The sequence below is a fragment of the Passer montanus genome, unplaced genomic scaffold, assembly GCF_014805655.1.
Source record: "Passer montanus isolate IOZ18808 unplaced genomic scaffold, ASM1480565v1 scaffold2, whole genome shotgun sequence".
Lineage (NCBI taxonomy): Eukaryota > Metazoa > Chordata > Aves > Passeriformes > Passeridae > Passer > Passer montanus.
Genome location: NW_024366591.1, coordinates 1,623,372 through 1,651,317, shown reverse-complemented (window position 1 = coordinate 1,651,317; position 27,946 = coordinate 1,623,372). Strand labels below are relative to the sequence as shown.

General features: G+C 39.4%; 1 protein-coding gene across 8 annotated transcripts in view; it reads left to right on the top strand.

Annotated features, from left to right (window-relative positions):
* TUB (TUB bipartite transcription factor) overlaps positions 1-27,946 on the top strand; it is a 144,998-nt gene that overhangs the window by 94,025 nt on the left and 23,027 nt on the right. For 4 of the 8 annotated variants that reach the window (XM_039706954.1, XM_039706956.1, XM_039706950.1 and 1 more), the window contains exons 2-5: positions 4,022-4,073; positions 5,412-5,574; positions 16,475-16,612; positions 24,991-25,158. In XM_039706954.1, the coding sequence (XP_039562888.1) occupies positions 4,022-4,073; positions 5,412-5,574; positions 16,475-16,612; positions 24,991-25,158 (521 nt within the window). The remainder of the gene's footprint in view (positions 1-4,021; positions 4,074-5,411; positions 5,575-16,474; positions 16,613-24,990; positions 25,159-27,946) is intronic. The other 4 variants (XM_039706957.1, XM_039706953.1, XM_039706958.1 and 1 more) reach the window with 2 other exon arrangements.

Genomic DNA, 27,946 nt, shown 5'->3' with positions numbered 1-27,946 from the left:
TAAAACCTGATTGGTCTTGGTTTGTCGCTAAATGTTTTTTAAGGAACAGAGATTATTAAAAACTTAGAATACTAAAATTCTTTCACATGTTTTCATCTTTGTTATGACATGAATTATTTTAGTAAGCCTGGCTTACTATAAATTGAATTCAATGTTGAAACTGTTTCTGCAAAATAGATTTTGTGTCTTCAAAGGGTGGTATGAAAAAATAATACTTGGACTAAAATTCATTTTACTTTTAATGTTTTTCCCTTTAAAAAACAGGAGTTGAATGTTTGACTCAAAAGCCATTATTGAAATTTGAAAATAATGCTATCTAAAGATAATGCTTAAATCTCTGTGGGTCTGGGTCCAGGAAACTGATAGGAATCTTTATTATAGGTAGCTATAGGCTTGACTTCTTAAACCCAGCACTAGTAACTTCTAAATGGGTGGATTGTTCAAGTTCTGTATAGAAGGATGGGGGGTTTTTCCTGAATCTGCTAGGAAATATATCCAAGCTCTGATTTTTCAGCTGAATTTGGACTAGACTATTACTGCAGAGCTGAAAGGCTGTTTACAATATTATGTATAGTGTAAAATTGCTTTTTGTTTTAAGTGGGTCAGAGCCATAGCCAAGATGCCAGGCAGATGCATGGTCCTTGATCTAATAGGAATAAAAATTAATCTTACTGGATCTTCAGGATATTTCAGTGTGCTGAGCAGATTGCTAATATGTATGCATGCTCTTCAATAATTCAATTTTCATGAATTATAAAGTTATATTTCTCTATTAAATTTGACTGAGTTTCATGCTGCTCCTGGGATTTTCTAGCATCACGTCAAATATGTCGGCAGAATTGTTCTAACAGCCTCTCTCTCTCTCTCTCTCTCTGAGATTATTTCCTGCCATCTTTCTGTCACAGTTTTTCTGCTGTACTGGCCCTTTAGTTTCTGGCCATCCCAGTTATTTGCACCAGAGTGCAACAAAAAAACTGGGCAGGACAGGCTGTGTCCTCACCATGTGCATAACCCTTCCAGAGGGATGAGCAACTGATTCCTGCTCTTTTGAAAGACCAGGAAGGGCAAAGGCTGTGCTTCTGGTCACACACTTTCGTGTTTTCCAAAGAAATAAAAGGCAGAAATCCAGAGCTGCGTTTCAGCTCTTGGACCCTGGAGCATCTGACAGAATGCCAGGTGCTGTGGTGAGATGATCTGCTAAATCTTTCTGCAAGAACTCACTGAAGTGTGAGAAAAAGGGTCAGTGGCACTTACACACTTCATCTCAGAGTCCTCTGCAGATGTTTTTCAAGGGAGCAAGAGCGAGGGCCTGATGGAATTGCTATGGAAACAGAGCAGAGCTTATATTATTTATTTATTTACTTTCTTATTTATGCGTGCATATATTTAAACCCTGACTTCCCTTAATGGCATATCTTGGAAGTCACCCAGTTTCAGGAGACTTTGTTCATTGGAAATTGGGGAATGTGAAATGTTGGCTGCTGGTCAGCAACTCCAAGGTCCAGCAGTTCTGCAGAAAACACTGACAAAGTGCAGCCTGAAAGTGGAGCGCTCTGTTGTTGTAGCAGAATATACAGACTAAATTGAACCCCTTTTGTATTTGGAGTTGCATAAGTGTTATTAGACATCAAGAAAGGACAGAACTGCAGCTTTCCAGTGATACTGGAACTCAGTAACTGTTAAAATAGATAGAGTTGGTGGTAAAAAGGCCTTTTTTAACATTATCCTGTGAAGGATTCAGAAGAGTGGTGGGGGCAAGGCATTCGCATACCAGTCCAGCATCCTGGAGGGAGAGAGGATTGTTGAAGCAACCATATTCTACTGAATCTTGGTGTCGGTGAAGAAAGCAGGAGTTCGATTTTATTTGTTGAATGTTAAATGCAAGGCTTGTCATTTATGCATGCCTAAAAAAGGTTGTGGAAAACTACTCAGAACTTTATAAAATATGAAGTGGGATAAGGAAGGAGCTGGAAGCTCCAGCTGATGATGTTTTCAATGTATGCTGCTTTCGGTCTCAGCTTTGATTGCATATATTCAGAAGCTTTAAAAGAAAGGTCTTGCAGAAAGAAGGGCAATGCAGAGAGGTGTTTTAATATTGCAACACCCATAGTTTTTGGATGGAGTTTTATTTTTTTTTGGCAGTCCTTTGGTGTATCTGATAGCTGCTTTGGATTCCTGGAATGCTGAATGCAAATCACACCATTCTCTCACTGGCGTTTGTTGTTTGGTGTTATTTAAACTGCCATGTTTACCATGTTACAGCTGGCCATTAAGAGATGTACAGGAGCTGTGCCTGAACCTGAATTTGCCTTGTTGTGGCTTCCCATCAGGCACAGGACATTTTCCTGCCCCCTTGATCCATGCAGTGTGTCCTGCCAGGACATGGATGCTGGGATGGTGTATGCATTGCTGCCTCTGCAGTTCTTGGGGTCTCTGTTAGCATCATTGCATGGTTTTGGCTTTTTTTCAAGCATTGTCTGAAATGAGGATTTATTCAGGCCATTGAGCCTGAAACTTTACACTTAGGCATCTTTTACTCAATTATTTGGCTGAAAATCTCCATTAGGGTAGTTCTACTTTCTGGCAGTGCAGCTAATACTGCTACAGCCATAGTGAAACACTCTTATGCAAACTGGGATTGTATACCATGGAGGAATGTGTGTCTTCCTTTTATAACTTCTGTAATTTATAAAATGAAGAATGCTTGGTGTAAAGCAGAACATTTTTATGAGTGTGAGGGTTTTTTTTTTAAATATTTTTTGTGGACTATGGGTAATGCATTACTTCTACAAGAGATGGTCATTTCATACCTGAGTTAGTTGAACAGCACAGTTTCAATCTGTGGAGCACCAGCCTTTTGTAGCATATAACCTAAGAAAAATTGTAAAAGGCCGATTCCACCAGAAATGCTTAATTATAGGTCTTTGATATTGCTGGCATTGGAAAAGGAGCATTCTGGATGCCTTCATTGGCTGTTCTGTCTAATTCTACTACAATGCTACTGTCTCCTGAAGGCTGTGAATTAATACATGAGATTCACATTTTTTATGCAATTTCCATTACAATACTGTTGGTTTGTATGTAGGTCAGAATTCAGGTTTGTTTGTCCTGGATTTTTTTTTCTTTCTTTGATTGTTGTAAGAGTGATATAAGAGAAGGGGCTTACATTTTATAAAAGTGTATTGTAGGAGAAAATGAATTTTCCTTGTAAGAGGCTATTGTTTTTTTCTATAGCACTATTTTCATTGTAGATGACCTATTACTGTTTAAAAGATTCAATTATCTATGTTCAATGTTTAACTATAGTGTTCTTACAATAGAGACCTTTGTTCTCCAGAAAAATAAAGCCTAGTCAGTAGTATGCTAAAGCACTTTGCAAAAATAGCTTTTTGATTTCAATGCCAGTCTTTAATATCTAATTAATGAAAGTTATTGAATGCACAGGAGCTAATCTCCCAACAAGGAACAATTAGCAGAGAGAAATATGGTACTGAGCAATGCTGTTCATCTTTCCTACCTTTAAATGTTGAAGTGTGTGGCACTAAGTGTGACTTCTCAGGAATAAATATCCAGGAATATTCAAGAATAAATTATAGTTTTCAGTGTGAAAAAGATTAATTTTCTTGCCATAATTTTAAATACTGCTGAGTTGCTAAGCAGTTCACTTACACTCCTCCCTTTTTCTAGGCTTTATATGCACATTTTCAATTTCAGTGCTCTATGCATTGATGTTTTGCATTAGAAGAGAGTGGAAAAGAAACCAAGCTGTAGACAGTGGATTTTGCATTTCTTTTTGAGCTGTCTGATTATATATTTTTGTTGAAGTGTGGGTGAGCCAGAGTTTTGCAATTTTTTGTGGACTGCATTCACATCCTCTGAAGCCAAGTTTTTTCAGTTAGGGCAGGCGCACTTCCATGGAACATAGTGGGAGTTTTGTATGGATAACTCCTGTGAGAGTTTCCTCCAGTGGTGTTTTAGGTGTTGTTTTGAGTGATAAATTTGTTCCAATTTGTCTTTGCAGTGTTCTGGATGATGAGGGGAGCAGCCTGCGTCAGCAGAAGCTTGACAGACAGGTAAGATTTTGGAGGAGGACCTTGTTGCTCCCTAAAGCCTGAATCCTGGAGTAATGAAAACACTGATAATTGATAGAAAATTGCATCCTCTGATTGGGGGATGCAAAAGAGAGATCTGTGGAGGCTGAAGTTAACTTACAAGTCTAACTTCCATTAAAATTTGTCTTCTGACTGTGGTTTGAGTGATTCCCACTGCCTTGGACTTGTTTTAAGCAGTTGTACAGTGTATTTGTTACCCCACTGATGGACCAGTCACACCAGCCAGCAGAGGTTAACCACAAAGTTTTTATTCAGTGGATTTAGCTCTTGTGGCTGTAACTTAGTGGCACTGCGTGCTATATTGCCTATTTTCTGACTGCATTCTTACATGACTTGTACAATGGAGTCAGAACATGAAATCTGAGGCAATTGTGTCATCAAGTTTTAATGGGAGTTGAGGTTTCTGATTTTACTTTGATTTCTGTGGTCCCCTTCTCAAAAAACGTTGTCATTTTTATAGTTAAACCTTGTGAGTTTAATTTTATCCTTTTCTATTGCCGCAATTTCATCAGCTTGCATGTCTACCAGTATCTAATTTTCAAATTCAGGTACTATTTATGCCATAATCCTGTACTTAATTCTGATTATGGTGGAGTCATGTTGAGGTGTTAACACAACTTAGGGAGCTGAAAGAGTTCACTCTCCATTTTTATTCCTCAGTTTTATTGTATATCCTTCCTAGAAGCTAAAATATCACTGAACAGAAGCAAGGAAAAGGTAAGGCAATAGATAAGTTAACAGTTCAGTTCTCTGAGGTTGTGGAAGAGGGCTCAAATAAGGTCCCTATGGTGCTACTGGATGCCAAAGGTTTTGGTTTTCAGCAGGTCTAGCTGAGAGACTTAAGTGTTTAATTAAAGTTCATCTGTTATAGCTGTTAAATTAGGCTTGTGCCCAGTATTATCACTCGATTCTAGTTTGCAATTACCTGCTTTTAATTTACAGAAACTGGAATTGGCATCTCTGCCTCATGCCCTTGCTTACCCTCCCATTGCTTCACAGCCAGTATTCTCACACTGTTGTTTTCCCAAGGGTTATTTCCAAGCAAGCTCTGACAGCTGGTGGGCTGCTCAGAAAGATGTATTTTAATTATTTGCTGTTTTCAGCAGAAGGTGTTTCAGCAGTGGGCTGGTTGTGGTGGTTTTTTGGAAAGGTTTTCTGTAACCCAACGTCCCAATCTCCCTCCTGCCAACTGCTGCCGCCGTAGAGCCGGGGAAGGGGTAAAGCTGACCATTGTTTTCCATCCTAGGTTGCTGCTGTTTGGAGTGCAGTAACAGATGCTTTTCTCTGTCTTTTCTCCAGAGAGCACTGCTGGAACAGAAGCAGAAAAAGAAGCGCCAGGAGCCACTGATGGTTCAGTCCAACGTGGACAGCCGGGCAAGGACGCGCAGGACGAAACATTCGGAGGAGCAGGCCCCACTGGTTGAATCCTATCTCAACAGCAACAGCAGCACCATATATCATGGTACAGAATGCCACCTCCTGCAGCTGTGTCTGCTGGGAGTCCTGGTGTGGTGCTCATTTTATGCTCAGGAGGACAAAGGCTCTTGTTTTGCATGTTTTAGTGAATCATTGATATTCTTCACTTGTTTTTGGGGATAAAACCATCAGAATTTGCAATTGTAGCCTAACAGGAGGGAGCAAGGTACCTAACTGCCATTTCAGTGCTGAACTGGGAAAGAGACAGCTTGTTCCTTCTGCCATGGCTATTTAAGTGTCTTCAGCCTTGGTTCCTACTAAGTAAAGCTGATGGGTTCCACACTGAATATTCCTCTGCATGTAATTTTGCTTAAACCTGATAGAGGTAATGATAAATTTGAAACCTATTAACTAAGTTCAGCTAGGACTGAATGTAGTAATTTCAAAGATTCTGTGTTTCTGCAAAGTCTGTTAAAACAGGTAGAGAAGAACATTTCAAACTTGTCTCCACTTTCTCATTAAAGATTACAAGATCCAGTGACAGAGTCACTTCATGGGTCACACCCACAGGGGAAAAAAGTTATAATGCCATTTCTTTTCAAAGACCTTAAGAATCTGAAATAAATCCTAAGGAAACCAGGCATTATTTAGTTCTGTCCTCATATTACCCATGCTTTTTGGCCCTCTAAAATGGTATGTGTGTACTTTTCCTCAGGATTTCCTAATCCATAATCATTAAGTTGAATGTAATTAATAAGGGATTCATAATCTTCAATAGCAAAAGGCTTCTTTCCCTGACTATTGATGAGTTTGTGGAACAGGAGCTGAATCAATATCAACTGATATTGATTGGGAATGCAGTTGGCAGCTTTCTGGTTGGGAATGGTGTTAAGTGGCAGAGTACTTAGGTTTTGTGGTTTACATATTAAATTTTAAGATGCCTTTGTGAATCTAACTCTTAAAAAAAAAATCAAAAAAACCAACCAGTATTCTACTCTTATACAAACAAAAACTTGACCCAGCATTCAATTCAAATTTCTGTCAGTTTTACTCCACGTGCTGGACTTTTTGTCTCCCTGTTATTTTCACTTGGTGGTCTTATTTTTCCACAAGAATAAGGTGGGTATTTAGTGGACTAACAAATTCTGCTCTGAGAAATGCAGGTTTCATAGTCTTTCCTCCTGGTTAGCTATTGGTGGAAATTTTTAGCTGATTACAGCTGCAGAATTTACTGTTAGAATCTGGAAATTGCATTGCTTAAATGTTGAGGTTTGATAATAATGGCCCTTTTAAATCTTGTTTCTGCAAGCAAATAGGATACCATAAGTGGTTTCAGATAGAGAATTATTTTTTTAACGTAGTATTATTTTAATTATTTTTTCTAATAAATATATATTAAAAATTAGTGATATTTCTCTTTACTGTCTGTTTCTCAGGGTCTGGGATGTAATTTTTTAAGATTAAACTGAATTGCTTTCCAGTCTAAACCAAAAAATTTGATTTAGTACAAACATTTAGTTTGTTTAATTTTTAATCAGACAAAATAGAAATTTTCTGTTTTTCCTTATACACTCAAGAGTTTATGAAAGGTACAGAGCTGTTCTAAGAAATAATATCTTACAGCAGAGAGAAGGTGCTGTTTACTAAACCTGCTGTATTGTCAGTTGATCAAGGTTTTAATTCTCACAAATCCAAGAAAAAGACATTATCATCCCATAATTGGTAAGAAATTTCATATATGCCTAACTGAGCTAAACTGTACATCAATTTACACCAGAGTGGACTTTCTCATTATAAGTGAGATTAACTGTGCTCTTAAGGTAGAAGTGACCCTTCCTGTCATATTATACCATACCATTCACTGGAATACTTAGGATTTATTCTCCCTAAATCAGTTTGTTCTAAATTTGTCTCTCAAACCCTTTTAATGTTTCACAATGTTTCAGAGAAGCAAAGAAATATAATGTTTCTCATATTCAACACGACATTTGTTAATCCCTTGGGACAGTTCTCCTTGCAATAAACCATGCAGTTTGCAAGAGCCAGCTTAGAAGAATTTAATTACCTAGCAGGGTGTTTTATTGCCTTGTAAAATCCTTTGTTAGGCACGTTGCTTTTGAAAACATTACAAGAACTCTCGAAGTGTCCTTTTTTGGTGTGTCCTTCTCTGGGAATGTGCTTAAAGTCTTCAGTTCCCCAGTTTGCAGGGTACGTTTCTGGGGGTTTGATGACCATTTTTAACTGTGGCATTGAGCTTCAGGGCTTGCTTTTTTTTTCCCCTTCAATGAAAACATTTGTATGTGGCAGTATCGGATGCATGAGACAGCTGGGCTGTTTCTAAAGAACTATTCTGCTCTTTTCCGTTCATTTGTTGCTGTTATGGGCATGCTGATTCCAAGTTGAGAATGGCTCTTTGATGGGACTTGATGCTCTACTGAATGAACTACACTGCTTGGATGAGCATGTTTGTGAAATCAATTCCTGTGCTAGCAAATGCTACAGAAAGAACACTTCTTTCCACCTATCATCCTGCCCTGCTCTCTCTTTTAGCTTGTGCTCATTCTGTGTAGGACAAAAGTACTTGTTGATTTCAACAAATAATTGGATGCCTGTGTGGAGATATCTCTATGGTACTTTGAGCAAAGTAGGTCAGAGATAGCATCTCAGCAATTCTCAGATGCTGGGCTTTCTGTGCTGGGAAATTCTCCTTCATACACTGCCACTGCTTATTCTGATGCCATTATCTGTGCTGGGAAATTCTCCTTCATACACTGCCACTGCTTATTCTGATGCCATTATCTGTGCTGCAATGGTTCCCTCATGGGCAACTCCACTCTGCAATAAAAACTCATTTCATTCCAGAATAATTATTGGAGCTTGGAGTAGAAAATCAGTCATTCTTGTTCTGGAATAGAGCATCAGCCTGGTGAGCTGCTTGGGGGTAGGTAGAGTAGAGCACCATATTTTGGTAGTTAAGCTAATTGTGTATTGCCAGAAATGCCATAATTTTTTTTTTCTTAGATGACTTCAAGGCAGAGAAATGACACATTGGTAGGACAAAATGATATTTATGTTCCCTGCCAAGGGTTGCTAGCAATTCCTCTGGGTACCATGAGATTTTGAAGGAGATGTGTGCTGTTCCAGTGAGGAAGTGGCTCTGCAGAATCCACCATGCACGAGTCTCCACACAGAACATCTCTTCTCATTTGTCCCATGTTTCACCTACAGATGGAAGTCTTCAGCTACTGTGCCTTGTAAATGACTTGCATGTAGTGTATCTTTTTAAAACACTTTTGTTATTGGCATAATGCGTAATTAACTAATAACAACAAAAGTTACCTGTAGGAACTGACATGAATTAGGCTGAAAAGACCAACATGAGATAAAAACTCCTTGGCACTCAGGCCTATAAGGGGTTAGCTTGAGCTGGAGTCCCAGCCAGTGGTAACACAGTCTTCAGCACCTGTAGGCAGAGTTAGGCCCTACATTTATCTGCCTGCCATTTCAAGGAATAGGTATCCTTCCACTGATTTCCTTGATGGTGTTCCATGGCTCTAGTTTGTACTATTTACAATAAAGCCTCTCTCACTCTCAGTACCAAATGCAGCTCAATTGTTATTTCATCATTGTAAACAGCCACGTAAGAACCAAGAACAACTTTTTATAGTGCTATTAAATTTAAATTCTAAATAAAAGACAACAAAGGCATTCTTTAACCAGAAGAAATGTAATCCTTCTCTGTAGGAGAGATCACTTACATTGTCTTTTCCTCATGTGTTCTGGTTTATTTTCAATTCAGTGTCCTTCATAAGGACATATTGCTATATGTTTGTTTAGTTTCTTTAAAATTTTACTTGCTGTCACAATTACATCTGCTTGCTTGTTTTCTTGTATTTCTACTCAACTTATTTTGTGAAGTTTCTTGAAAACCTGAACAAACACTTTAGCCTGATTTGACATTGCAACATTCTGCTACAAATACAGTTCTTTTCAATCTGGATTGCAAATACTGAGCATTCCTGGAGCCAAATAGCATGCAGAGATACACTAATTACTGCAACAATTTAATTACATTATTTAATTACATTTAATGCAAATGCTGAAAGCCCATTTTTACAGAGATTTTACTTCTGTGAAAATGGTGAATTTCCACTGGGGACTGATTTTTCTTTTCACAGCACTGAGGAAGGCAGAGATTTGAATGGGTGCCAAATATGCTTTCATTAATATTGCCATACTTTGCAGCTGTGGTGTTTTTATATAAGACTTGAAATTAAAAATGTTTTCAATTAGATACTCGCAGAGTAATTTTCATTGCAACTTCCAATTTAGCGATTTAGATTAACCATGTGTTAAAAGGCAGAATGACTTTTTTACTTTTCTCCTCTGACATTTGGCAGCATGTCTAGGTGTAATGGCTGTGTGGTGTGTTAAGCAGACCTCTGATGACAATTCATAGCTTTGGATTGTTAAATTTGACGTGTCATTCTGCTATTTACCATGAATGATGAGATAGAGTTTTCTGATGGGTATCCTTACCTGTCACTTTTAAATGATCACATCAGTTAACTATTAATTTAAAAAATCATATATTTGCCTGCTCATCAGAAGAGTGTTTCTCCATCCCTGTTTTCCACTGACCTTGGAATGAGTAGGTATTAGTTTATTTTTTTTAAGAGAGCAAGGAATGTTCTTTACAAAGGGCTGTTAACACTGAGAGATCAGGCAGCACTCCAAACATCATGTGAGCAAAATACTTAACTTCCAATAAGCAGATATTATGAAATCTTTATTTCAGCTGCAATCTCTTCACCTTAATCTTTAAAGCATCTGTTTCGTTTGTCAGCAGTCCTTACTGCACCAGTGCACTTCCAAAATAAACAAATTAATCCAGCAGCAAGGAGCAGAGGGCAGTGGGTAGCAAGTGTTCCACAAGTCTTTTTGTGCTTCTTGGTATGGAACTATTTGAGAGGAAAGTTTAGAGGAAATGGTTTGAGAAACTCCCTTTTCTTTCCTCTAAGTCCCACTTGCAGTATATTTACTTTCAGCTACTGCTTGATATTTAGCTGTTTTCTGTCCTGGGCAGTATCTCAGGAGCCAGGAGGTGAGGCTGCCTCCAGCACAGGAAATGCCCTGGCAGGCAGAGTCCCATCCCAAAGGCTGCAAACAGGGCAGGCAGAGCTGCCAACAGCATTCCCTGCAGTCTCAGACATGGCAAGGGATGAACCAGGGCCCTGCAGGGCACTAGTCAGGGTGGAAAAGAGATGCTGCAGTGCACATATCTCCGTTGGGCAGACGAGCTGCCTGCAGTGCCAGGATGCTCCCAGCAGACAGGCTGGGAAGCAGCACCTCCAGCACAGCCCTGGGCTCAGCTGGAACAAAGCCCATGGGCAGGGTGTGGGTGGAACCCCCCAGGGAGGCTCTCAGGGCAATTAAAGCCTAGTCGTGCCCTCAAGGCTCCAGTATCACAAAGTAATTATGTAATTTATCACCGTCTTTCATCTTCCTGGCATAGGTTTTTCATAGGTCATTTTAGCTTTCCTTATTAGTTGTCTGCTTTCCTAAAGTCTAGTTCATTGCTATCAACTCTCCACATGCTTCCGTTACCTTCCTCCTCCCCAGGAATAGGCAGCAGGTACATGGGGGTTTAGATGAATCTTTTATTTAATTCCTTCCCTTGTTCTCTCTGAGGAATTCTTCCACCAATGAGCTTTTAATAACATCCTTAAGCAGCACCAAGTTCCCAGGTACATTGGTTCCTTTTTTTGGAGCACTAAAAAACCTATCCCATTTCACTTCTGAGTATTTTCAGGTTTGCAACATCAGTCTGGTCATCACATCACTGTTAGAGGCATAAACTGCAAAGAGCCTTAGGGAATTTATTGGCAATAAGGTTTTGGGAATCTGGACTCTGACTGTAAGTTACTGGCTGAAGGAGTAATGCCTTTGATTGTGAGCATTTTGAGGCAGGAATCAAATCTTTGCATGTGATTAACCAGTAACTAACACACCAAAATCCTTGTCCTTCTTCAGATCCTTGTATTTAACTATTTGTGTGGTCTATGTAAAATTTAAAGAAATATTTATTTGCACTGTAAAATATCACGGGTTTACCCATCTTCAGAATATTTCTGATAGACTCCAGTGTCTTTTAAATGATTGCAGAAATGCTAGATCAGTTCAAAACCTAAGTTGGTTAAATAAACTAAGAATGAACAACAGCCCAAATAAACAGCTAGACTGACTAAGGCTAGAACTTCACAAAGAAAAGCAACAAGCCATTCTTACAGTGAAACACAAGATCTTCTCAGGCAACAGTAAGAAAAGGACATCCAATTCCCATTGAGTTGTTAAGGTACACCCTGACTGAACTGTAGCTGATCTTTCTTTGCATGGTACTCTTTCTGGGTTTCACTTTTATTGTTGAGAGGTTGTTGGTAAATAGAATGAATATTTGCCTTATATTTGCCTCACATACCTCATTGTCTGGTTCAGCCTCTTCCTACTTAAAGTGTTTTCCAGACAGACTGCGCAATTTTAGAATTGGTTTTTCTTTTTGTGATTTTTTATTTACTTCATTCTTCGCATAATGTACTGATCAAAAGCACCCTTTTTTTAGCACATGGCATTTTTATGTGCTAGAGATTGGTAAGTTATGATTCATAGATTTTTTTTTTTCCTTCTCTAAGGTCATAAGAGTGTACAAGCACTCACATCAAGAAATATGGTCATACAAATTGCAAAAAGAAATCTGCATTTTCATTCATGCTACTTTGAAACTTATTTCCTGTGTAAACTTCTCATCATGAAGGCCAGATGGAAAGACATGTTTTACATTTTCATGTATTTTCATTTTTTATATTCACTCCTATAAATATGTGAGGGTAATTTACAGAGTTGAAAAAGAACTTGAGTTATCTGCATCATAGTTTACACACATGCTTACAAACTGCATCCTTTTATCTGGCTGTGCATTGTAGCTTTATCCCCGTAACCTGGAGTGTTGTCCACCACAGAACTGGCTCATGGAGAGGTTTCTTTTTTCCCCTTTTCTGAATTAGGCCATTGATGGTGCAGGACAAAGCTGGGACACTGCCCTTGTCTGCCTTGACAAAGCCCTTCCATACTCACCTGTATTGTGTTAACAACTGTTTGCTGTTTGTTCATCTTTCTTTTCATCTCAGATTCTGAATTAATATTGCAATCTGTGCTCCTTTCTGTCTCCAGAAAAATACTTATTTTAATATTCTATTGAGATTAATAGTCAGTACTTGATTTAATGAACATGGATGAATAATACTGAAATTAAAGTCATGTAGTTGTTTTATTTGTATGGTTGACATTTATCTCAAACCCATTTTTTTACAATTTATTAAGTTCAAGCTAAAGTGAAATACCAAGTCTGAGAGTCCAGTGGATTTTTCTGTTTGGAATGCTGACTCACTACAGTATTTGTTCCTCCATTTTTCTCTTGTCTGAATGCAAATTCTAGTGCAAACAAATAATTCTTATGCAAAAGGAAAATGTCTGGGTTTTTTTCAGTGATGATGTTAATAATCTGTGGTGGGCATATGAAGTATCAGGATAGATTTTCAAATCTAGTCTCCTGCTGTTTAAGATGATGTCAGTAGGGATTTTTAAAGCTGCCTAAATGGATAGCTGTACTGAAATCAATGCATTTTTGAGTGACAGTCTCTGAAATTTCATCCCCATATAGCTGCATTTAAGGTTCTTAATTTATTTATCCTCTGGTGCTGCCTATCACTGTTTTTAACTTTTTGATGTTCAGCAAAGCATGTAATCATATTGTTGTATCAATGAATATTATTTAGGGAGCCAGTTTATCTCATTTTCCTTATTCAGGCTTTCTTGCGGGGAACTGTAAATTGTTTTATGGGCTATCTAGAGCCTGTGGAGAATGTAGGCTAGAGTTAACCTGAAGGTTTCCATCCTGCTGAGAAGGGAAATTCTTGTCAGTCTGTTAGATAATGATCCAAAGATGCAGCAGAGGGCAGAGGGGAAGACATTTGATCCCCTGACAACGGGGCTGGGGATAAACACTGCCTCTCTGACTTGCTCCATCTCCACAAAGGCAGCCTGGAAAGAATGCTGGTTGGAGAAGTTGAAAGCTGCACATGCTAATGACCAGCTGCAGAGTGAGTACACAGGGCTTAGAAATGGTCCTCCTTTCCTCCTTCCAACTCTCCAGGGCAGGAGAAAGCACTGGAAACAGAAAACAGGATTTTTTACTTTGCTCCACATCCAAGCCTGCTGGACCAACTGAGCAGGGGAGGCTCACAGACCTGTCCCTTTGGGTTTGCAGGCTGCAAGGATCCAAATCCTGGCTGGCCTGTTGACAGGAGCTTGCCTAAATGCAAGGATATGCCCTGAACTGAATTTGTACAGAAAGCAAACTTTCTGTGGTATCTGCAGACTACTCTAGGGAAAACAAGAGTGAGTGGGTGAGCCTTAGCTGAGGTCTGTTATTTGCCAAATAGCTAAAAGCTAAGAACGAGATGGTTTTGTGGTGGAGATGGCATGTTGGGATTAAATTTGGATTTATTATAGAGGTAGTACTTTAAATGTAATGGTAATACTCAGAAATGTATCCTTTAGAATCAGGACATTCTGTGCCAATTCCTTTCATGAGCCCAGGCACAGTATCATTACCTCCATGATTTGAATCTTATTTTGCAGCCTCCATCGCTTGTGTCTGAAAGGCCCATTTACCACAGACAGCAGCCAAGGTCTCAGAATGGCTACTGGGCTGAAATCCTGTTCTCTGCCTCACAGAATAAAGCATGGAAATATTCTCTTCTCTGTCCTTTGGAGCTCCCTCACTGAGCTTATAATCAGATACCTCTTGCTCGAAGTTTTGAGGCAAAAGCAACTCTTTACTTGTAAGATGAAAGAATGGCTGACAAGATAGAGAAGATAAGTCTTGAACTTTGAAATTAATAATGTCAGAAAGTTTCATCCTTTGCTGATTGATCATTGCTTTGGACCAAATAAATGATGCTTCTGAGTGAATGAATACAGCCAGATTTAAAATGATTTAGAGAACTGCCTGGCTATTTATTATGGGTTATTTGTAAAGTACTGAATTTAATTATAACATGGATTATCATCTTCAAAACAATTAAAAGAACACAGCCTAGTTTTTAAAGAGAGACTGAGGTGCAAATATAGCATAGGTGCTGGGTTGGCAGATCACCCCTATTTAAAGACTGTGGAGAGCTGACTCAGGTTCCCTCTACAGTCTGAGGCTGCCATGCCCACGGAGGTAGGACCTAGTGTACTGTGTCTTTTATGTGCCATCTTCCCTGTGCACTCACTCCTTTGATTTTGTCCTACTCATTTCCAGTGCTCCTTTCCACTCAGCAAAGGGATTGCAGTCCTGTGATTAGTGTTTGACAAAGGCAGACATGAAGAACTGGGTGGTGACAGGCTGTTTCTTTGGATTTCATGTCTCTCCTGTAATAATTTAATGTATATTCTCTGTGGAAGGGAACAATTCCTCTGCACAATGAGAAAAGGAGTGTGTGTTTGAGTGCCTCAGGTGCCTGCTGTGTTGTGAATGCAATGCTACTCATAACAGATTGCAGTGCTGGGGAGGGTAGCAGCGGGTTTGGGAGCTGCAGTCTACACAGACATGACTAAATCTGTTTCATCTTTCTCCTCTGAGAATCTCCCTGGCATTTCTATTTCTATTCATAACTTGAAGGATTTGCTGAAGAGGAAAGTTGCTTCACAGACCAGAAGCTTAGGGAGAATTTTCCCCTTCAGAGAAAGAGTAGTGTCAGTCCACACGCCATTGAGAGTCATTTAATCTGTTGGGAGTTTAAGAAGTTTGTCTGGATATTTTAAAAGTAATTTTAGGGCAACCAGTTCTTTCCCATAATAGTCCTTAGTGGACTTTTTAAAAATCCTTTTAAAGAAAGTACTTAGGTTTTGGGAAAAGAAAGGGTGGGAGGCCCATGTGCCAGGGAGAGAAACCATGGCCACCACATGAAACCAGTGGGGCTTGGCACTTACCAGTGACGAGCAGCCAACCCCAAAATCTCTTGGTGCCCACCTATAGTTTAGGGTGTGAAGTTTGACAGTTTATTTATGCATTTCAGGAAGGCAGTTGTGATATTTATCTAATTTTGAGGTTTGGTCTAGCCAGAGGAAAGAGTTATGGTGTCATTGCTTTCTGAGACTCAAATATTGACCTCAAAGCGTGTTGTGCTTTTAGGAAAATGATAAAGCCTCTTTTTACTTTGGAAACAAGCAACACTGCGTGAATTATGGTGACATTCACAGTTTATGCTGTGTATATTTTGTAGAGAGTCCTTCCAAGGAATTAATTAATTTGTGTATGCTACAAAGTAGGAAGAGTTTTAAATTCAGCTTGGGTATAATTTCACCCTAAAATGCATGGCCAATCTACTCATCATGCTGCGTTACACGACTGTGCAAGATGTGCTTTGAAAGTAACCTTCAGATGATTCCCTGTTTAGAGAGTTAGGATGTAGCTTTAAGCATGGATGCTATAAAGTCAAAATAAAATTTTTCTGCCTTCATGCTGCCACTGTTGATGATCATTCTGGCAGAGCTGTACTGTGAGGAAAAATGCTTCCTACAATAGCTCAGTAACACAACAATATTCTGATGTCACTTTTGGACTGGAAGTTAGGAGTTGATATATTATTGTGAGGAAGAAAAATGGAAGGGAATATATCTCAGCTAACCTAACATTTTCAGATTTTTACTGTAGCTTTGCAAATTCTGTTTTATTTGGCTCTCCTCACTGCATGGATTGTCTGAAATACCAAACTCTGCTGTGTTTGCTTTCTCTTTTATGCCTTTGCAAAGTTCTCAATTCATTCTCTCGTCTCTCTCTGTTTCTCTCTTCTCTCTCTGTTTATTTTCTTTTTTTGGTGGGGTACCCTGAATCTCTGAAGCAGTGCAGGAGGCTGAACAGGAAGATGTAAAGGTGGTAGTGGACGCCCAAGCTCCGAAACCAACTAAAAAAACCAAGGCAGCAGCTGCGAGCTGTCAGAGTAGCAGCACCAGAAAGGAGAAAAAAGGGAAACACAAAGGTTAGCTGCATGCAGCTGCATGTCAGATGTTAAATTCATTATTTTGCTGTCAATTCTCTATCTTGTTTTTTATATAATGTATTTGAAAATCTGAAAATTGTCTAAAAGTAATTTCCTGAATTTTTTTCTGAGGTTGGAAAATGTGTGTGACTTGGTCGTGTCTGGGCATGTACAGCCTTGGAGTCAAAAAATTTGTAAGTGGGGTCTTTGACAGTCTTTTTCAGAGGACAGTGTTCAAATTGCAAAGGAAGGAAGAAAGTTCTGAAGGAAAGATGATGGTGTTTTCCTGGAGTGGTAAAAAGAAGAGAATCATCTTAAAAGAGTGTGCTTTTTAAAATTATCTGAAACTAATCTTGTTTGGAGAAGCAGCCTTAAATTGCAGCTGCTTCTGTCCAGACTCTGAGTGAGGTTTAAAGTATACAAATTAGAGTTTAAGGGGACATTTTGAAAATCAATTCAACAAAACTGAGATAAACACCCTTAAAGGGGTTTTTCAAGTGTTACTTCAGTGTTACTTTGTCCCACCTGGCTGACAAATGGGAGGTCTTTGTATGAAAAATTTTCTGCAATGACTTTGTGTGTGACTTGGTAGATGAAAAAAATACACTATTGGTAATGACAAAAGGGTAAGTAGAAATTATATTGGCACTCTTAGATTTACAATTTGAGCTAGGTGTGAGAAGTAATGAGCTACTTTAAATTTATATATATATGTGTGTGTGTACACTCACAGAAAAAGAGAGGCTGTTGTACTACATACAGTTACTTTTTATTTGGTGCTGAATGACTAATGAAATGAAATAATTTTCCAATAAGTTGCAGTTCTTGAATAAGGCCACTGTAACACTGTCCTGCCTGGGCTGTACTGTCTTCCTGTCTTGTGCATGTCCAACAGTTTCTCCACTGTTGCTTCAGTGAGAAAGTAGTGTATACCCTTGACAAGTCTCTTTAAAGATAGCAATGACTAATAAGGTTAATTATTGAGGTCAATGTATTGGGGCTTATCTGTAGGGATTTTGCAGGACATGAGCCTACCTTAGTCAAATCCTTTGCGTATTGCAGCTTAATTCTTGAGATCTGAATCTACAACATCTCTCTGTCTGTAGTTCTTCTGGCTGCAAGGGAAGCTCTAGGTTATACAGGCTTTAGAGCTGGCCCTGAGCTAAATATATTCATATTTAGCTGTTCATATATTTGAGAAAAGATGGTGTGTGTCAAAGGTAAAATTAACTCAGTGTAAAAATTATTGGCAAAATAAATGAACAGAAAGCAAATGTTTCCCAGTTTAATGTAAAAAGTAATGACATTCCAGCATGCTAATACAAATGCCAAGTTTTATTTTGAAGTACATCTTGCTGAAGAGTAAAGATTCTTTTGCTAGTTTAAAAGAAAACCTGAAAGGGAACATTATTCGAGCTAATACTTAAATAATGGTTATGACATAGCTTTGAAGCTCTATTTTATCTCATGAAATACCATTTGACATGCCTGTGTCTGTACTGTGTTTTCAGAACTGAAGATATTGTGCTGCACAGTTGTTTTTATTATCCCACAGCAGGTAACACCTAGTATTTTCCTCACATGCCAGTTATAATTTTGCTCATCTTCTGAAAAATCCCCCAATCAGGCAAACGTTAAGCTATGTTAATAAAAGCAAGTTGTGTCAGTGAAAGCGAAGTCACTTTGTGTAGACTGAGAGCTTTGGCATGCTGACACTGCTCCTGTGTTGGGAACTAATATTTTTAGCCCAAGAAACCTCAGCCTCTGCTGCAATTCTTACTGCTCGTCCTGCTCTGCTATGGGAGCTTTTCCCTGACCTTCAACATTTGCCCATCAGTTCCAAGTTTTCAGAAAGTGGAGGTGTTATCTTATATGTCAATTAGAGCAAAGAAAATGCTCTAATTGCAAAGAAAATTCTCTGAGTATCATGTTCTCTGAAGTTCATGTTGATGATTAGAAGCCAATAAAAGCCAGTCAAAGTACACTCAGAGCATACACATAGCCCCTTATCCAGCTCATCTACTTTTTCTGTACACTGGGATTTAGCTGTTCATTCATGTATAATTTCACTCTTGAAATAATATCTGGCTTATCTTTCACAGTGTTGTAAACTTGGGAGGATTATGACTGGATTTCCAGTCTTCCATCCTTATCAAAGCTGCAAAATATTTTTTTATTGGATGTAAAAGTAAAACCAAATACATCCTTAAAATTCCAGAGGGATTTTGGTGATAAATCTACTACAGACATAACTAATTTTGAATTGAGGAATGAAGAAAATGTGAGTAGTAACAGAACCCTGTAGTGGAACTTGTATTAATTTTCAGTTACTTTTAAAAATAGATGTGCGTATTAAGGAAACATTTTTTTTATAACAGTGTAGAAAGGATTTGCTAATAACTTCAGATCTAACTATAAAAGTGTATGAAGGGGAGGTGGTTTTATGCCATGTTTTAGCACAAGAAATTTTGCTGGGGGGAGTTCATTGGTAATTAGAGCAAAACGCGGGAAATTTTATGTTCTGCTTTTAGCTTTGCAATCACTTCAGGTTTGTCTCCACTCTGAGTGTAACCTTTGCATGTCCTGCAAATGAGCAGGATGAGTGCTGAGGGGTAAGTGCACTTAACATGCTAAAATAGCGCTTTAAAGGTTTTTGTTAGCATTTAGCTATAGTGGACCTTCCCTTTCTAAGCATAGCCCAGCTCTTTGTGTTTTAAGAAAAAAGAACACTTAGACCAGATCCTATGAATAAGAAGCTAATTCAGAGCAAAAATTGTTGAATTATACATGAGTAGCTGTTGAAGCTGTAGTGTAATGACTGCACTCTGGTTTTAGATGTGTAATGCTTTTTTAAGTGGCTTGAAGAGTGATGAAGCTGTGATCAGAACAATGTGCTGAAGACAAACGTGAGAGAAATATCAGGTTTAATGAGGTTACACTGGCACAGGAAAAGGAATGTAGCTAACTGCTCATGTCAGTGCACTTTGTAATTCTCTGATGGGTAACATGGTATCAGCAATTTTTTCTAAATCTGTGATTACTACTGGTATTTCTTAATGGCAGTATGCAGTGTGCACTGTGCCTATTTTTAAAAAGAACCATAATTTTTGTGGGACAGAGCCTGGAACTGCAGTAAATTGATGACATTTTGTAGTAGCTTAGCTCATTAAACTGGTATTTCTGAAAGCTTCAGTCTCACAGTTTATTGCTTGGCAAAATATTAAAAAAAAACCAAAAAAAAAAAACCCAGATGTAACAAATGCTTATGTAAAATGTTTGTCTTTCAAATGGAGATGATGGATCAAATTCTGGTTTGATTTGTGGCACATTGGGGTGATTCAGGATAACAGTGGACCCAGTGTACTGGGTGGTTCAACAGAAAAATCATGCAAATTGGTGAAAATATTTGCAGCAAGAACCTATGAAAAGTATGCACCCTACATAATATTACAAAACCACTGCATGTTCAGCTATCAAAGATCTTGATGAGTCTTTAAAAAAGGAGATTCATGAAAGTATTATAGGTACATAGTGGTGATGTTACTTTGTTTGGAAAGGTTTACAAAGAAGTTAATACATATACAGGATAAAGAGAATTTTTTGGCTGTGTGCAGTGAATGGAGCAAATAATGAAAAAAAATGGAACTTTAAAAAATCCCAGAAAAGCATGAGAAGCCAGGAGTTAATACAAAATGAAATCTGATATGAAAATTCAGGAATCATTCTGTGAAAAGTTATTGGTGGTTGGTTTGGTTTGGTTTTTCTTCCCAAAACTCTTGCACTTAGGCTGTGTAAATACATTCTAGGAAAATTCAAGGAGATTCTGCTCTGAACTGCCATGGACAACATAAATGAAGATTTCTTTCTCATCAGTGAAATCAGAACCTGGATGTGTTTAAAATATCAAAATAAACAATAATTTCACAGAAATTGTACCTTAAATGTGAGTGGTACATTGTGTATTTCCTGCTGACTTTCTGGGAGCCAGGAAGCCGAGGAGCAGCTCTGACACACAGAGCTTTTCCTGCCAGGGTGGCTAGTCCATGTTTTGATTTGGTTGGCTTCTTCCATGTTTCTTCTCTCTCTTTCACGCCTGTCTGAGTGTTTTGATTTGTGCATCCTGTCCCCTTTTCCTAAGTAACAAGCAGCTACATTTACACTGGCTGGCTCAGAAAGCAGCAGCAGTTGTTGGGTAAGGAGCTTCATTTCTCACTGTAGCACTTCCTTTCTGATGGGGGGAGGGAAGTTCATGTAAAGTAGATTTATCTCAGCTTCCCTGAGCACAAAATAAAAAGGGTAGGAGGAACAATAAGAAAATTTGGTGGAATTTTCCACCAAGAAAATTCCTTTTATTTCTAGATTTGACAAACCTTTCAGGCTGTGCTTTGGCAATACATGAACTTGATTATGAAGAAGTAATTTTGACCTCCTAAGGATAAAGATTTATGAATGTACAGCTCCTCTCAATGGTTTTAGATTTCATCAAAGTGAGTATAGAGCTTAGTGCTCAAGTACTTGCTTTTAGTGTCCTGATCTGGTGCTAGCAATAGACCAGTGGAGGTTTGGACTAAATCACCTCTAGACATCCTTTAAAAAAAAAATTCTATTTGTTCCCTTTCCCTCTAAATCAAATCCCTTTGTAATTTTGCAGTTGCTTGAACCCCTATCAGTGGATGAACAGCCCCTATGAGAAAAGAGATATAATGGGAAGTGGCTTAGAAAATATTGACAGCAGGGTTTGCTTTAAGCCAAGTTCTCTAAAGGATGGAAACTGTTTGTTCTGGTGTCAGATCTCCCTGGGATTCCCTGTGCTTGACCTCAGAGCAGGCCACCCTTTGAAGGGCTGTGCTGCCATCCCTCAGCTGGAGGGAGAGCTGCTCTGCAGAGGTCTTGAATAACATTTGCACCCACAGCCTTGGGTGTTATCCACGTGGATTTGACTCCTTTGTCAGAGCAGTAACTGAGCTCAGGAAATGTGTGTTCTCTTCCAGAGGCCTCCTGCCTGACCTTGGTCATCTCTCCAGGTCTGATCTGCAAAGGGCTTAATCATATTCTTAATCTGTGAGCAGTGTGGCCAGCTTCATACATCAAACTTGTGCCTTAAACGCTCTGTGAAATGAGAACAAGAACTTCCCTGTCCTGCAGCTCCTCATTTGTAAAGCAGGGACAGAATTACTTGTTTTCTATGCCGTGTTCCTTTCCTGATACATAATCTTGTTTGCCATTCAGTAGTTTAGATTACCAGCTTTTAACAGATTGGTGCTGCCTATTTATAAATATTGTCTAGAAGAATTAGGTCTAAGAGAATACAAGCATTGATGAATAGCAGTTTGCAGGCTATAAATGCCAGCAATACTCATTTACTGATGCTTTTCTTTTTTTCTCCAGTATTGCTTTGTTTTCATTTCTGACACCTCTGGTTTTCATCTGAGACATGATCTTGGCAAAGTGTACCAAAAGGCTTTTCTGAAAGGACTGGTATTCTGAGGGTAGTTCCAATTTTCTTTCCTCTCTGCCCTCCTTCACATTTGCCTGTCAAAAATTCCCCTTTTTTCTTAGCAGGTATTCAAGGCCATCTCAGACTTTCTTTCCCTCTACCTGATTTTTGGGAAGCACTGTAAAAAAATGCTGACCATAGCAATAAAAACTCTTTTGGCACAATCCACTCAGCTCCTTTGCCTCTTTTGGCTATGTCCTTAAGCACAGAAACTATAGATGAGTGGTTTGTTTTATTACACAGAGAACCAATCTCCTAGGGAGTGGATGAAAAGGAGTCAGGCAAAGAGGGGGAGAGATCCACCTTGAATATCATGGTTATACAAGCTTGGAAGTGTTTTCAGATGTTTTCAGACATTTGTAGGTGGTGGCAAAGCTGTCTTTTGAACTATGGCTTACAAAGATGCACTTATACCTCATAATATAGAAAAATGTGTATGTATGCCTGCATTTAATGCATGCATGTGTAGTTACAAAGATTATGCACACAGACAAGTATTAAGTAGTTAATGCTGCATTTGCCACCTACAGTGCCCTAATGCAGCAGAGGTTTTTTTTCTCTCCTTTTTTTTTAATCCTTGCTGTCTTGCTACATATTTCATTCCCTTAAATGTGCTCACCAGTGGAACCATTCCTAATTCTTAATAACACAGTCTACCAGTGATGCATTCTTCAGAACACTGAAATTGATTTTTCTTCTCTAAAACTGTGCCCTGCCAGTGTAGCCTTTGTCCTGGCTCCTAATAATACACGATGTTCCTGACAGCATGGGATGTGAGTGCAGATGTTCTGCAGGCACTGGGAAAAAGCAGCCTCAGTGCAATCTCCAGTGCTGTTGAAGGCATTTCATTTGCTGCAGATCAATGTCTGCTTTGAAGAGGAATAATTAAGGTGTTTTGTTCCTTCTCAAAAGCACTCTCAAAATTAGGTTTGTATTATCCAGTGCTTAATAAGGGGCTATGTATGATACGCATGAGGCATCTTGTAAACTCATGAATGCTTAACACTTTTGAAATTCAGAGTATTAAGGTAAGAACTTATCTTTAGGCAGCAACTTTAATGATAATGGTTAACACTGTAAAGCTGTTAAAAATACAACAGAGGATCTGAGCAGCTACCTGTCTGTTCTAAAGCACCTTTGCAGTAGTGCCTCTCCTAGGATAAATTTAAAAAAAAATGCAGTTCTTTCACTGCCATATTATACCTGCAGCACAGAAGATGATACTGTTCATTCATGCAGAGCTACTTCTGAGATTGTCATCCTAGCAAGGTCACAGAGAAATTTCCATGGACTTTATCTAGCTCTTCAAGGCTGGATGGACAAATTATTTATTTGCTGTTAGTCGTTGTTGTTAGCTTTGCTGCAAGTGAATCAGAATTTGCAGGCTTGGTGCAGAAATTGCCAGGATCTGTGTAATGCAGATGAAGCAATAACTCCTTGTGGTCTTGAACTCTGTGGGTTTAACACCTCTGCAGTGTCAGACTGCATCTCGTTGGGTGGCTGCACAGGCAGTGCTGCTCCTGGGGATATGAACCACTCTTCTTTCCACTTATGCTTCGTATTGCAGTGGCAGTGACAGCAGATATTGCAAAGTACAGTTAAGCATGCTAAATGTATAATCCAGCTGTTTTTTAATGCAAGTTGACAGCTGCTGGCAAAGCAGGATGAAATGGTATTCTTAGAGACTTCTGCTACAGATCACAGATCACACTCCAAAAAAAATCCCAGTTCCTGCAGCTCCTTCTCACAGGGTTTATTCAGCTCTGTTTGGTGTGAGAAGCACCATATTCCTTTACTGAATTAGCTTTTTGTAGTGCTTGCTAACTCTCCACAATGTTGCTTGCTTATTAAGAAAAATTTCACAACAGCAGCAGTATACAGCTCATGCTATTTATTATATCTGTACATGAAAATATTACCATTTTTATAGATACAGAACTGCATTTTTATATAGCTGATTTAGTAACATACTCCAGCTCTGTGTCTTCACTAAGAGCTAAAGTACACTTGCAGTCTGAGGTTTTACCTTGCTGTCCTGAAAAAACAAAATGAAGTTGGCTTGTAGTAAGAGCACTCCCACCTTTTATTTTCTTTTTCTCTCTTTGGAGGTGATTTACAGCCATAAGGAGGCAAACAGTTTATTTCTGGCTGTGGTCAGGAGCCCCAGGATCACAGCATGGCTGAGGCTGGGAGGTGCCTCTGGGCACTGTCTATCCCTCATCCCTGCTCACAGCAGGTTGTTCAGGACCTGGTGCCTAGCTGGGATTTAAGCCTCTCACGAGGCTGGAGGTTCCAGGGAATATGTCATATCTTCCTTATAGTTTTGCTGTGATGTATTAACTCTGTGGCAATTTTCCTAACTCAAAAGGTGTATTTGGGCTTGTTAACATGCTGCCCCTCTGTTGGATACATTGCCAGATCTACTTGTGAATTTTCCAGGTTTTTAAAGCTTTCAAGTATTTTATGACAACAGTGGTGTTTATATGGGGATATGGCATAACCCAGGACTCAGATTCATCTCTTTCTGGATCACCTTGTACCCTTATTAAAATTTTATCTGTTTTCTTTGTCAGTTCTCTCTAGTGTGTTTCTTTTCTGCTTAGTTTTCAGTGTTTCTGATGCATGGGGTAGGTGTGCTTTGGGGTGAGGAGGGCACCAGTGAAATCCTGATCCTCTCCTGGAGATTCTCCAGTGCAGTATGTGGGAAGTAAAATGTTTGCCTTGGAGGCTAGCTTAGTCTTGTTTAATGCTAGAAATATTATTGAAAGTGAACATCCAATCTGTGACTCCTAGAAAAGCTGCTGGTTTTTTGAGTGAGCAGTTCTCTTTTCAGTAATTTCTTGACACAAAGACAACTAAAGCTTTTGCTGCTGTCTCACAGGGATTGATGGCCCAGCTGCTTTTCAAGATGATGTTCAGAAGATAGGAAGTCAAGTGCAGATTCTCACTGTTGGACAGACTAGCCATGATGAAGATGATGGCGAGAAAGTGGCTGCTGGCCAACAACAGCAAAGCAAGCAAGACCTTAGAACAGCAATGCAGAAGAAAGGTAAGTAGCTAAAGCTTCCTTCATGTTCTCACTGCTTTCTTGATGGACATTGACTCAATTTCCTATTCTCACTGTCAGCCCTAGCATAAGCACAGTTTGTTAGTTCTGGTGTGTTCTCTTCAGAGCCTATTAGGGTCTATTCTGTTTCCTAAAAAATTCCAAAACCCCAAACCTAAAAAAAATCCAAAACAATGAAGTTCTCTCTTGTCCCAAGGAACAAGAGCTCTGCAGGCTCTCAGGGATGACTTCCCCATCTGCAGTGCAGTGCCATTATTAAGGTACCAGGCAGATGCCAATGCTCACATCCATCTGTTCACATTTTTATAATGTACAACTCTGGAAATCACTCACTTGATGGTTAAAAACCAGCATGAAATAGCAACATTCAAACTAGAATATTCATTTTAGTGGTGCAGTCAGTTACACATTGTTCATGTTTTCGTAGTGTCTGTTCAGGGTTGCAGAGGTGAAAAGTACACCACATTCTGCAGCATTTCCCACGCAGAGTCCTCAAATGTTCTGGAATTTATTTTTCTTTTTCCAGAGGCATGCATGCATTGGGAGATAGATTGTATATGTACACATTCATGCATCTGCCTCTTCCTTCCTGCACTGTTATCTCCCCTTAAACACGAACCGTAGGAAGGAAAAAATAAAAATCCCCAAACCCTCACAAAGCGTTTTCTGAAGACATTTGCTTTGGAGTTGTTCTTCTTCAGTGTACAGCTTTTGAAGCAAAGATGGCTCAAGCCAAGAGTGCTCTGATGCTTTAAGAATAAACTCTTTGTGTATAAAGAGCAAAATGTAAGTGCAAACTTGACTCGTGTAGAATGGACTATTCATACCTAAATGCTGCCTCTTGTCCGCAGAGCAGTTCTCACTAGGATTCATTTTTTCTGGGACGTTACCCTGCAGATGTGAGCAGCTCCAACTGAAATGGGCAGATTTTCTCCAAGTGCGCTATTTCCTGGGCATTTGAGTTGCAGGGGTGTTGGGCATGACTAACAAGTTCTGATCTGTGTGGTGATTGTGTTGCCTTAGACCATGGCTCAGAATATTTAATCATCAGGCACACTACTAAACTGAAGCTGATTGACTTAAAAAGTACCCACAGACTTTGCAAATTAGGTCACAGCACTCAGATTTTTACTCTGGGGGACACTTCTGGTTTTGATGTTTTTTTTTGCCAGGATATCATATATTTTTATTCTCCCTAAATTTGTGTTTATTTTTAATAGAAGCAGAGAGTGGAAACTTTTTGGTTTGCATTGCTTCTGTATATTCTCAAACATATGATACAATCTTTTTTACCAGGTCTGAGTATACTCCTACTCAGAATAGACACTGCTAAGAGTGAACCACTAGTGTGTTTCAAGTTGTGGTGAGCAGGACACTTTTACTTAAATGGGAATACTGAGGTGGTTTTTTTTTTTTTATTAACAGCAGAGCTATGCTGGGTGAGACACAAAGACAGGTATTAAAATAATACCAGCAGCATCTCTGTAAATTGTTTTTACTATATGTGTATGGTTTGCTGCTTGATACCAGCAGAAAATGCTTGTTTTGAGAAAGTTTTGAGTATTCCACCATTAATGTGATATTTTATGCAGAGATAAAGCTCTTCATGTGGATTCCCACTGCCATTTCACTGCTGGTGGCATGTCCTTACTGGCATGTCACCTGAAAAGTGTTTAGAGTTGCTGTCTCCCATCAGGGCTTCTCCTGCATGGAATAGGAGCAGAAGGAGAAGTCCACAAAGATAAGGCACTGCAGAAAGAGACCTGGGGGCCTTTATCTGTGACAAGTTGAACAGGAGCCAGCAGTGCCCTGGCAGCCAGGAGGGACAACCCTGTCCTGGGGGCATCAGGCACAGCATCGCAGACAGACAAGGGAGGGGATTGTCCCTCTCTGCTCTGAGTTGGGGCAGCCTTACCTCGAGTGCTGGGGGCAGTTTTAGGTGCCACAGCATAGAAAAACATTGAACTGTTAGAGAGTGTCCAAAGGAGGCCATCAGGATGGGGAATGTCTGGAGAGGAAGCTGTATGAGGAGTGGCTGAGGGCATGGGGTCTGTTCAGCCAGGAGAAGAGGACACTGAGGAGAGACCTCATTGTGGTCTTCCACATCCTCATGAGGAGAAGAGGAGGGGCAGGCACTGATCTCCTCTCTGTGGTGACAGTGACAGGACCCGACACAATGCCCTGAAGCTGTGTCAGAGGAGGTTCAGGTTGATATTAGGAAAAGGCTCTTCACCCAGAGGGTGGTTGGGAACTGGAACAGATTCCTCAGGGCAGTGGTCACAGCACCGAGCCAACATTGTTCCAGAAGCATTTGGATAGTTCTTTGGTACACATGGTGTAACTCTTGGGGTGTCCTGTGCAGGGCCAGGAGTTGGACTCCATGATCCTGAAGGTTTTCTTCCAACTCAGCTTATTCTGTGATTCTATGAAATGCTAACTGGTCTCATGGCAAAAGCTGAATCCCATTGGATTTGCATAGCTCTAATTCGTGCCTGTTCTGCTCTTTGGCACTAACCTGGTGGAGAGAAACTTCTCATAACACATTTCTCTCCTTCCCCAATGAGTAACAAGACAAGGGGTTATAGGCTACCAAGTGTAAAAAGAATATGCCACTTGCAAGAAAATGCCAAATGTTTTATTTGATTTCTCCATCTGTTGGAAATTGCCATCCTACAATAATTTTCCTCCTGTAGGAAATATTCATCCTTTTAATTTCCAAAGTGTTAATCTGTAGAGTTCCTCCCTGGCAAATGAGTCACTAGGACAGAGT